Source organism: Cyanistes caeruleus, chromosome 13, assembly GCF_971803275.1.
Source record: "Cyanistes caeruleus chromosome 13, bCyaCae1.hap1.1, whole genome shotgun sequence".
NCBI lineage: Eukaryota > Metazoa > Chordata > Aves > Passeriformes > Paridae > Cyanistes > Cyanistes caeruleus.
Window position 1 is genome coordinate 18,344,672 of NC_141713.1, and position 12,117 is coordinate 18,356,788.

The 12,117-nt window shown below is 48.5% G+C and overlaps 1 protein-coding gene across 10 annotated transcripts in view; it reads right to left on the reverse strand.

Annotated features, from left to right (window-relative positions):
* The window catches only part of PPCDC (phosphopantothenoylcysteine decarboxylase), a 29,253-nt gene that overhangs the window by 8,642 nt on the left and 8,494 nt on the right, over positions 1-12,117 (reverse strand). For 2 of the 10 annotated variants that reach the window (XR_002867125.2, XR_015275916.1), the window contains 3 exons: positions 10,448-10,616; positions 6,527-6,623; positions 5,751-5,907 (listed from right to left, as the gene is read on the reverse strand). Coding sequence is in view for 3 of the 10 variants with exons in the window: in XM_023934265.2 (XP_023790033.1) it covers positions 6,538-6,623; positions 10,448-10,616 (255 nt within the window). In the remaining 7 variants the exon portion in view is untranslated. Of the gene's footprint in view, positions 1-5,371; positions 5,908-6,000; positions 6,624-10,447; positions 10,617-12,117 lie in introns of those variants that run through there. The other 8 variants (XR_002867126.2, XR_015275917.1, XR_015275915.1 and 5 more) reach the window with 7 other exon arrangements.

A 12,117-nucleotide genomic window follows, 5' to 3' on the forward strand; every position in this document is an offset into this window, starting at 1 on the left:
CTCAGGGGATTCTCAGCCAGCTCCCTCCTTTGAGCATCCAGCACCGCAAGAGCTGCCAGGCGCCCTGCCCGCTCCTGGGCTTCCCTGTGCAGCCACTGCTGACTCAGGACAGCGAGGGACTCACCCCGCTGCCTTCAGCACAGCTTCTAATCCCAGGCTTAACTTTAAGCCCAGGTTTGGGGTCCCACAGAGGACAGCAGTCACACAGCCCAGCCGAGGTCACCACCGAGTTACACTGACTCTTTCCAGGGATGGGACACTGTTTTAATTAGTGCTGTTAAATTGCTTAAATCCACACATGTGCAGAATTTTGTTACTCAAAACCAAAAGTGGAGGCTGCAGGGATAAGGACCGTTTAGAGGAGGCATCACTAATTATTTTTGGAGAAAGAAAAGCTTTGCTTGACACCAGACTAGGAGCTCTTTCAGCCCTTGTTGATGGTGTTTCATGTTAAAAAGGCTTTTACTGAGGTGCTTGATGTACCCAAATACCCTACTCTGCCCCACCACCAGATGCCAAATCCTGCAGAAAATATTTGGGGACAGGAACCATATATTTGTGAGTCTGCTTAAAAGACTAAAATACCCCCTTATTTGGAGACCAAATGTGCAGATACAGACCATGTGCCATGGGATGGAAAGGGGATGGAAAAGGATGATGCAGCTTGGATATAGCTGTATCCCTGGCAGGGAACAGTTCCCTGCTCAGCAGACCAGGAATGCTCTGTGACCCGCCCCCCCCAGACCCCACCATGCAGGGATGCTCAGCAGTCCCCAAACTCCAAACTCTGATGGCACATGTGGCACCTACCTCCCGTGACACCAACCCCACCCACCCCAGAGTGGAATTTATGAGCAAAGACAGGAACAGGGTTAAAAATAGCCCAAAGCCATGAAAACCTGCTCAGACAGGGAAGTGAGAGCCCCACAGATAGTGCTCCCACTCTTTCACATTTGAGCTTTCAGTAATCACAGCTGCTTTCACTTCCCCTTTGCCCTCCGCCTGTTCCTCCCCTACTGGGTTTTGGTTCCTCTGCGCTCCCCCATCACCTTCCCCCTTCAGAGGCCAAGCCTTCAAAGCACTTCAGCTTTTATTTCCCTGGGGTGCTGCCAGTTCCCATGTCCCAGCTCTGGCACAACAGTGCCCTCCGAGGAGCTGGGGATGAGACGGGGATGTGAGGTGATGTCCCTTCCCTGCAGCGATCCAGCTTGGATGGCTGCCCCGGGAGAGAATGGACGGTGGGTCAGGGGATGGAGAGAAAGTGAGGAGTAAGAAGCAGAGCAGCTGGAGCTCTCTTTCTCCATGGCTTGTCCCAGGTATTTGACTTCCAACAAAGCCCCAGCAGACCCAACAATTGAATGCTGGCTGTTTTTAAAGAGCCGGCACAGAGAGGCGGTGCTGGAGGGACGCTCCGGGCTTTGTTCTGCTTTGGCAGCGGGAGTGCCGGTGCGTGCACAGAGGGTCAATATTGACTCTCTGCTGAAGCAACTGGCAGGGTTCACGGGCTGCAGGCATTTGGGTGCTCCAGCTACACCCTGCCCGCACCCTGCCAGCACCTCAGCAGCGTTTTCCCGGCAGCAAGAGCGATTTCCTATCGATGAAAAATGCTGCTGTAAATAATATCCACCCAGAGCATCTCAGAGCAGACTCACCCCGAGGGTATGCAGGATGCAGACTCCCTGGGGATGCTGTAAGAAGAGGAGCTCCCCGCCCTCAGGAAGGATATTCTGGATGGAAACAAGGGGCAGAGGTCTGCCTTGTGCCTTGGCACGTCCCAGAGCTGGAATTCTTTCTGATAATGGCCGTGTTCTCTCATCATAGCCAAATTCTGCTGCCTTTATAAAGGGGCTATGTTTGCCGGGATGGCGAAACATGATGTGTTTGCACAGGGGGCAGCAGGAACCAGGTCAGGGCTTTCCCTGCCACCCTCATCCCCACTGCTGAAGGAAATCTCGGCACAACATTGGCTTCCCAAGCCATGTGCCCAGCAGAGCAGGGGAACGAAGGGACAATGCTTCCCTCACCTGCCACTCACACAGGAGCTTGCTTTGGCATGCTTTGGCATGCTCTGGCATGGCTCCCAGACCCCACGCCGGTTCCTGATCCTCGGGAAGCAGAGCAGAGGTCTGGAGGGAGCAGTCAGCTCTGTGCAAACACAACAGCTCAGGGCATCAACTATCCCCAGTTAGGAAGTTTGGCTGACCCGTGTCCACGGAGTTTATCTGGAGCCATCCCATGGCCTCAGAGCTGCAGTGTATTTGGGGGACAAGAGCTCCTCCTGAAGCAGGGGTGGGAGGCTTTCAGCTATTTTTTCAGGCTCATGTTCTCATGTTGTCCCTTTTTATGCCTGATTCCCTCTCCCAGGGCTTTTGCCAGCCACAGGCTGGGCTCCCTACCAGCCACATTCCTTCAGGTTGACGTGGCTTTTCTTTCCTCCCTCATCCTTATCACGCTGGAGTTCATGAATCATATTTCTCCAAAACTATAAACTACCCAAGCACCCTGTGGAAATCAAGCAAGACAGCAGAGCCAGGCCAGGGGGCTCAGGCTGCTTTTGGGGGTACTGCTCTCCTGGGGAAAAGCTCTTCCAGCCATCCAAGGAGCCATGGAGGAATAAATTTCTTTTATAAAGCTTTTATCACTGTGCTGGCCCTTCCCCAGCTTGTTTTGGCGCTGCCTGTCCTGGCACGCTTGCCCAGCCCTGAAAGAAGGATGTGGGGGGATTCCCTGGATATTTCTGTGGGACCAGGGGGACAAAGGGTCGCTGGGGTCCTCTCCTCCCGCAGCTGGAAGTAGCCAACCATGACTTGCCAGGGGTTGAATGCCATGAACAGGGGATTGGAAGTACACCAAGCACTCCCCAATTTCCGACTGAGGGGTCTTTGCGATCACACTTGCTGGAGCCTGATTTTAAGCCTGATTTTAAGAGTCTCTATGCAGAGTTAATTTCCCTTTAGGATCCCAGGAGCCTGTGGTCAAGACTATATTCATTTTATCTTTACTGTGATGACTAAAGTGACCTTTATTCCTCATCTCTCTGGACAGCACAAAGGCTTTTTATTCATTCCATCCCCTTTATCCCGTTTTCCCTGGAAAGTCAGAAAAGTCAGGTACAACACCAAAGCCAGCATTCCCAGAGAAAAATCCCCATCTCCATCTAAAGGATAACATGAGATCCTATGAATAAAACCCCAGACAGGGTGAGGCCTAGCAGGGAACTGCCCCATCGGATTATTTCAGTCCTCTGTGCATCTCTGAGCATCCCTGCTCCAGGGAATTCAAGCTCTAATTATGCTCAATTATTCCTGGAAACAATTTTTCAAGCACCTACCAAGGCAGATGGCCAGGGAAAGAACCCTGCACCTGCAAGTTTTAATTGGGAGATTGCCCCACCAAAGCCAAGCTATCAGCATTGCTGGTGCCAAGGAGTCTGTGCCAAACCCTGCTGTGTCTTTTGGCACCGGCCTTATCACCAGCCATGGTTGTGCTGCTGCTTCCAGCATCTCCCAGGTCAGGAGGGCTGGCCAGACAAAAAAATTAGGCACATGGAAAGCAAAACATGAGGGCAGAGGTTGGAATCACCACTATCCCTTTGGATCATGTCCCTTTTCCACTATCACTGCAATCTTACAAGACGAAGATTCGTGTCTCATGGCATTCTTTTGAACCCTGCCAGAGCAAGGAAAGGAAAAAACCTACCACCATCCCCTGTGTCACCCTGTGGCAACCCCTGGCCTCCCTCAGCGCCTGGCTGGGCTGTGGTCGGGGATAAGACCACTTCCTGCCACCTCACATGCTTTGGGGATCCGGAGTGGGCAGCATCCCCACACCCAGGGAGGGGCTGGTGCCAAATCCGCAGCCCTGGGGAGCAAAGCAGGTGCACCAGGCACAGCACGGAGGCACCGCTGCTCAAAGTCTAAATATAGGGAGGTTTTGACTCTTTTTTCAGATGTTTTTTTTCCTGCTGCGGACTCCCAAGATGGAGGAGTGGGATGATGCATGTGAGATGATGCAATTCCCATCCCAAGTCAAGCTGGGGAGCTAACTCCTGATCAAAGCCAGACCAAAACAGCACCAGGGCATCTCCATCCTCCAGTGCTCCCCGAATCCAAGCAGCAAAGGGATCCCATTGGGATGGGGGAAGCAGCCAGAGCCAGGGATGCTGAGAGGCATGTCCAAGCCCAGGAAAGGAGCTGGGCTGCTGCCTTCACTCAGCTTTTGTCCCGGCTTTATCGCTCCCAAGCCATGCTGAAAGAAACAGTTTTAAGTGGGATGAATGAAATTGCAACGCAGCAGGATTCATGGGAGTGCTGCCTCAGTCATCCGGGAGTTTAATGGGAAAGTGAAACAAAAAATCAGCATGTGGCTCAAAAAGAAGAGCTGAAGGAAAAGAAAAAGCTCATGGGAAGTGTTTCGGGCCTGCCCTGTGAACAGGGGTTGCACACAGAGCTGTGAGGGATGGAGGTAGAAGCCTGAATGCCCTGAGGGATCCATCCTTCAACACCTCTCGCTGACCTCACTGGCTAAGAAGAGCCTGGCAGTGTCTGTTCCCCAAGCCAGCACAGAGCCCTGGTTTGGAATCAGGTCCATCATCACCTTCAAGCCTCATCCTAGAAAAACACTGTCCCAAAGTCACCTCCTCAAGCACACAGGGCTTCCCCGAGTTCTATTCCTGCTCCTTTTCCGCAGGGAGCAGCTCAAGCCCGTGGGCTGCCACACCTCCCCTGTGCCAGGCTGGAAGCTGCTTCCCAGAAGAAAGTAACTTTTTCTTCTCTTTGCCCTGAAGGAAAGGTGATTTAGGCAGGGGTTTATCCCAGCCTGGAATGCTATCACAACCTGCTTCCAATGAAAATATCACAGTGCACAGAGGATCACTTGTCAACATTTCTGGAGCAGCTCAAGGAGGCTTGAGAGAGAGCAAGGCTCTTATCAGGGCCGTGGTGTTTTGTCCTGGGATAGAGGAATCTCTGTTGGATTTTCTGTGCTGCCAAGTCAAGGAGCAGGAGGAAGGATAAACAACTCCAGGCACAGGAGATAGTCACGACAGAGCCCCAAGGACAAGTGGCAGTTGTAGCAACCAAAACACACATTTCCCTGTGAGCAGCAGAAACACCATTCACCATAAAAACTCATGGAAGCCAGAAACATCTCTGCTACTGTCAGTAAGCTTAAGGGAAGGTTCTCTGAGAGGCTGAGAGCTAAGAACACGAGCAAATGATGCAGGTCACTCCATAAATCCTGGAAAAATGCAGAAGTTACAGCCACAACACCACTAGAGGCCTCTGTGTGAGCCACAAGCTCTGCTCACACCAGGATCCTTCTCAGAAATTGTGACTCCCTGGATCTCCGTCAGTGAAAGAGCCAAAACAGGGAAAGTTCAGAGGTTTTATTTGTGTGGGATGGATAAGTCAAGCAAACCTAACCTAGTGCCCTCTTCACTGGGAGGTCTCCCCCACAGACAGGGTGCACATGCTGTACCCAGGGCCTCAAATTTGTTTGGGTTTAGTCAAAAATGAACTCCATAGGTAAGCAGTGCTCTGCTAGAGCAGCATGTTCCACAGCTCCCAATCCCTCCAGGAGCAAGTTCCCTTTCCATGTTCCCAAGGAAAGGCTGGACTGGGGGAAGCCCAGCCTGGTCTGGCCCACAAGGGCACAGGATTTCCCAATTTATTCATGCCAGGCAATTAACTTTCAAGCTGAAAAGGTCATCAGAGATGAAGTTTGACTTGATTCCCATGGGAAACACCCACCCTTGGCTTTCCATGAGGGCCTGGCCTGCTTGTTTCCTGACTCTGGCACCCACATGGGCAGGAAGCACTTTGGAATGAGGCTGATACCTGCATCCCTCTCCAGACAACAGCTACAAAAGGGCAAAAGGACTCCTTTTCAGTCGTTTTTCCTCCGTATCTGACAAAAAAAAAAAAAACATAAGCAGACACAACAACTTAGAAAAGATATTGACTCGGAACCCCTCCCAAAGCAGTTACAAGAGGCAACTCATCAGGGACAGGATTAAAACCTCCTTTTTTTATTAAGTTCCCAGAGGGAAAATGCTTTTTAGATAGTGACTCCTGCTGGGAACATGCAGCCAGCACAGCTATGGACCAGACTTTGGACAGCAGGAATGGTCTTGCTAGACACTTGCTAAGAGGGGCTGGAATTACCCTGCACCAGAATTTGCAGGGCCTGTTCCTCTCTAGAACCACTGGAGCTCCAACAGCTTCTGCAGTCTGCCCAGAACAGAGCAGGTGCAAAGCACTGGGGGCTGAGCAGCCTCGGGAAGGGATCGTTATGCCCAAGATACCACAGGGTTTTCCACACTAAAGCAGCACATTCTTGGCTCTGTTTTTTGGAAGTCTGTGGTGAGGTACCACATTTCAGTTTGGAACCAGCTGGAAGACAACCGTTGGCTCCTTCTGTTGAAGAGCAGCTAAAGGTATGCATGCAACAGGTACCAGGGCAGCTGAGCCCAGCTTCCTGCTGTCTTTATCTCCAAACCATCACAAGGCACAAAACCACCATTTACATGCCAAAACATCAGCTCTGCCTTGGCACATCCCATTCTTCAAGAATCCTTTTAACTCTTTCCACGATGGTCCACACTTCTGCCATGGCACCTCGGCCTGCAGGGCAAGAGCAAAACCACATTGTGAAATCCAGGGTGTGGGCAACCTTAAAAAATGTGTGTGGAGCAAAATTCCCCATCTCACCTCCTTTCTCCGGGGTATATATAAATCTAAAATTGTGTTTTCCACTATCTTTGTGTGAGATGTTACATAGTGATTTGTGTCATTATGGAAACACACCATGGAAGCAGCATAAACAATATTGAGCCTAAAGTAAAGCATGGACAAGAGACAAAGGAAAATACAATGATTTCATTATTTTTGTTTAAATCCCTTTGCTGTGAATTGCTAGCTTTTGCTGTTATGTATTTTTGCCACTATGGAATTGCTTAGCAAATAATTCTGAATTGTATCCACTCTTTATGTATAAAGAAAACAGTGGGCTTGTGTGGAGATGTAAAAACTTGTTACTGCTGTTACCTGCTTGCTAAGAGTGTAACCTGGCCACATGTTGGAGCTTTGTCCAGACCCTGTGGGGGTTTGCAGCCACTGCTGCTGGGGAGATAGCCAACGTGTTTGGGCTTGCCTGGACTTGGACCCCAGCACAGAAGGCACAGCCCAACAAGAAACTGCCTATAAAAGAGGCAGGGACCACGGGTAAGGCAGATGTGTTGGTTGAGCGTCCCCAGTGCTGCTTGCTCGTCCCTTATCAACAAATTCATAAATTACTTATTGATTGACCAGCCCAAATTCAACATTTGTGAAATGGTCTCTGCCTATACAAAAGGTTTGACAAATCCATACCATTCCCATGACTCTGCCTGAGAGAAAAGACCTCCATTAGAGAAAGCTGTTGTGGATTCCCACCAGCCTGAATCTTGGGAGCAACTCTTGGAGAAGGCAGAGTGTTGGACAGAACAAAATGGAAAGGCTTTTCCTTTGGGCCTGGTTCTCTGCAAGATGAACATCTAATCTATGCTGTGCTGCTGCTTCTCTATTGTGAAAAACGAGATTCACATATTTTTCATATAAAATTTAAAACACTTAATAGAAAGACAATTAGGAGATAGAAATAAAGTAAAATATACAAATAGGGCCATGTGCCTCAGCATTCAGCTAAGGGCACACCTTACTAACAAAGGATTGTCCTTTAAAAACAGAACCCTACTACATATTCATAAATTTCCATACATAATTCAAACATTCCTCCCAAGTTTTAGATGTTCTTTTGTTTAGTTTTAAATCGCCCCCTCCCCAGTAAATCAATCTTCTTGTCTCCACCGAGGAGTTTCACATTCCCTGATAACAGAAATGCAATAAATTCCTCCCCCAGAGCTCTGGTCACTGCTGTCTTCATCTGGATAAGATAATCTGAGAATGCAGGGGAGTCTCTAACTATCTTTTTCAGTCTTTGGGTTATACGAACAAGAACAGTTTTTGTTTTAATACTATGCCATAGCTCAACATATATATGTATTATACCACTATTTCTAATTTTCATCAATAACAGAACTAGAAGGAACTGTATTAATACAACAAAGTTTTCTAACCTTATACATATAACATTCTTTTTAATATTTGTGAAAAGCCAATAATATAATATGTATCTATAACACCTTTGAAACAGTTTTTAACTCAGGCTCAGAATATTAAAGACTGAGATGATTAAATCACCTTGTCTAACCTTGTGTGCTGAACTCAGCTCTGGGAACTGAGGCCATTCACTCTTCTAATTTGCCTGGAGCTGAGGAAAGATGCTTCTCCCACAGGTATTTGTCTCTTTCGAAAGACTGAAAAGGAGTCTCTCTTGATATTTTGTCCTGCTGCTTAATTGGTCTCGTAATTTACTGCTCAGCAAAAGTTAGTTCTGGGAGGTGTCGTTTTCCTCTTTTTCAGACCTGTCAATCCCAGGAGGTCTGGAGCACCCTGTGGAAAAGCTGCAGGCAGATTTGGACCCTTCTGCTCTCCTAAGCTCAGGGAGAAGAGCTGCACCTGACAAGAGACACTCCCTCTGCATGGTTTTGCAGAGCTACACCTTTCCAGAACACTTCTAAGGCCTGACTTCTTCCTCCAGCACCCACTACTCCAGCACCTCTGGCAATTCAGTGCTGGATTTTTAGGTTCAGCAAAGCATACTCTTACAGAACAGCTCATGCCTACAGGTGGAAATCTGCCAGTGTGCAAGGCTCTAGATATCCAGTCAAGGATGATGAAGGTATGGAAACTATCTAATCAAGAAGCTCAGTTTGGTGTTCTAACTCTTTTAGCTGGACTTTCTGTCTAAACCCACCCTTTACTAAGGGAGAAGAATTCATCAGGTAAAACTTGGGGCCAGTGAGGATCTGATGCATTTTAGGTGAGACCCAACCACATGGGGTGAGGAAGAGAAACCTCCTAGAGCAAAGCAAACCACAATGTCAGCAGACAAAACTGGTGCAAACTGAATCTCTCCTGCACCAGATGTGAGCTTTGCTACGTGCTGCTTGTGTGGAAACCAGGGAAAGCCCTGTGTGGATGGAAGCCACAAACCCAAAATGAGTGAGGAAGAGACTGTGGGGTGAAAGGCCTGAGAAAAGGGGAAGGGGTGAAAAAAAGTCAGTTGTGGAGACGAGTTTGGGTCTTCAGAGAGATGGAATCCATTAGTGCCCTCCCATAACCTCCCTACAAGCTGCCATGAAAAGTCCTGGTGTTTGCCATCAGGAAGATCTTGCTGGGAATTGACTCATGAGCACAAGTGAAGTCCAGTCAAATGTGGCTGCTCCTGCCATCCCTGCATCCCTCTCCTCCAAGCTCCTTCAGGAATTTCACAGCTGAGACAGCTGAGCTGGATATGAAGAAATTTGATGCAATCATATCTAAAATCCCAGTGGAAGGCTAATCACCCAGGATATTTCAACTGATGTTTGAGTTCCTTGACTACACTAACCTAATTGTAAATATTTCTTGGTTTTCAGTTCTGAAAATACAAATCTCTAGAGGCATTGCACCTAGGATTCCAAAATCAATCTAGGCCTAGAATTTAACCACAAGGGACATTTTAACAGCCTGTCTCTGTCACAAACTGTTTATTGGACTGACAGGATGGTTATAATCCTGCTGGAGCTGGGACTGCTACACAGAAGTAGGTGCATAATACTCTGTAGGTAATAGCTGCTGTGGCTGGAACTGGGGGATGTTTTACAGAGATTTGCCCAATAAAATGGTAATAAAAAAAGCAAACCCATTCATCCAAATGGTTTGTATCAAAACCTTCCCAAAAGTCAAAATACCTCAATTTAAAGCAGCTACTAAAACTCAAAGGAGACCATTATTTCTTAGCACAGCAAGCTAAATTTATTGAATCTGAACTTCCTCCACACCCCTCTTTCACTTCACAGAACTCCGGTGTCAAAACCCCACACCAGAACTTGTTTGGGAAGCTAAAAGGTAACCCAGGCAACAACAGCAACAAATGTTAAATGTGTGTCCAGCTACATCCCCAGCTGCATCTGCAAAGGGGTTTTCTCACTGTCTGCTCTCAGGGATGAGATTTAATCCCAATGATGGAGCTGAGGAACTGAGGCATGATGAAAACAGCCCTCAGTCCAAGCAGAGTGCAAAGTCAGGACACCCAAATCCCAGGCTGATAACTCTTGCCACAAGAACCTTCCTTCTCTTTGATCTCCTCTCTTCCTAAATGAGCATTTCTGTTCAATATCAGGCTCAGCTGAATGCTCTTAAGGCTACTTAAAAATTAATGATGAGGGATAACACAGGGCAAAGCTCCAACTTGTTTGTACAAGCCATGGCAGTTCAACATCTCTGTGGCCACGCAGCAAAAGGCAGCACATCCCTCCAGGATGAGGGAGGGAAAGGGGCAGGAGCCATGGGAAAGGACTGACCTTCATCTCCACACACCAGTTTCTTCACCACACAGGGGATCTCCGTGTAACCAAAGCCCTTCAGCTGCTCCACCTGCCGAGCTGTGATGGGATGCTCCCACATGGCCGTATTCATGGCTGGGCAGAAGAGCAGGGGTTTGCTCAGGTCCCACGCGCGGATGACACAAGTCTGCGGGAGAAGCCAAGACAGGGCTTGGATTTCCTCACTCCTTCCCATCCCTTTGCTGCACCTTTCCAGCCTGGCTGTTGTTCTCAGTGCAGCTGGACTAACCCATGGGCTGAGACTAATTTGTAGCACATTCCAGCCAAGTTCATCTCTGACAGGCAGGAAAGAAGAGGGAGGCTACTCAGAGGATAAATCCCACCCTGCTACAGCCAGCAGCTCTGGAACAGGAGGTGTACAGGCTGTGTGAGAGATAGAGAAGCTGAGAGGTGGCCACAGATCTTATCAGCTCCAGAGAAACCCCCAGGGCAACACTTCAGATAAGCCAGTTGCAAAGCTGAACACTGAAAGTTGGCAGTGAGTCTTTCTGACATGATATGCCAGCTGGATCCATAACTCCCCACAAGGGAAGCAGTGCTGCTTCCAGGATACAACAAAGGAGAACACGAGTGCATCTGAGCTGCTGCAGGAGATGCTGGCAGGTTACAAAGCATCTGGCAGCTCCTGTGTGCTACAGGCAATCAAATTTGACTCCTCAGCACTTACAGGATTACCTCATCCCCTTGGAAAGATAAATGCTGGTTGTCAGTGCAATGTCCATCAGATTCCCCAGGCCTTGCAGCATTTCAAACAAAGGAGTTCCCAAGGGAGCAGCTCAGATCACAGAGTCCTTACAGGAACCCTGCCCATCATTTTTTATACCCTGTGACTTGAACCCCTCCCAGCACAAGGAAATCTGACGGAATCTGTTCTCAACTGCCAACCAGCACCTCCAGCACTCACTTTCCTTTCCTGGAGCTGCCTCTTCCCTTCACAAGGCTCTCGAAGACTGGCAGGAGAGTGTGAAGCCACACATCCCTGACATTCTTCCTGAGCTATTCCCTCTGCTAAACCACCATCCACAAGGGACCCAGAAGGCCAAGACATTGCTTGTCCTTCCCTTCTTCCTGGCTTCTCTCAGATCCCCAGTGACCTTCTCTGGGTGGATTTTGTTCGTTTGTATGTTCAGATACATATATATATTTCTTAACCAAAAGGCTGTAGGTCACACAGATCTGCAGCTTCCTGAGATCTTCTGTGTGGTTAATGCCTGGCCACAAAATATTCAGCCCCATTGAAGGTCCCCAGCACTCAACAACGAAGCACACTCCCTTTAAATACACTTTCTGATTAGGCTGAAGAGCCTCAAGAGCACTTTAAATACTAAAAAACAAGCCTGAACAAGCAAAAGCCTCTGTAGCTGAGAGAGGGAGGTAAGTGGGCATGAGCATGTTTGAAAGTCTGTGCTATGCTAGGTGAGGGAGGTGGTGAAGTAGCAGGAAGTAAACAGTTTTATCTGATCTCACAGGTGTCTTTCCAGATTGCATGGAAAAAATGTAGAGGAACTCAAAAGTGAGTGAGCATGTGTTTGTGTGTACAAGTGACAGAGAGGACAGAGACAGAAGGAAATGCCACCCTCCAGAAAAAGCAGGGAAGACACGAAACAGGGACCAGAAAATAACATGAG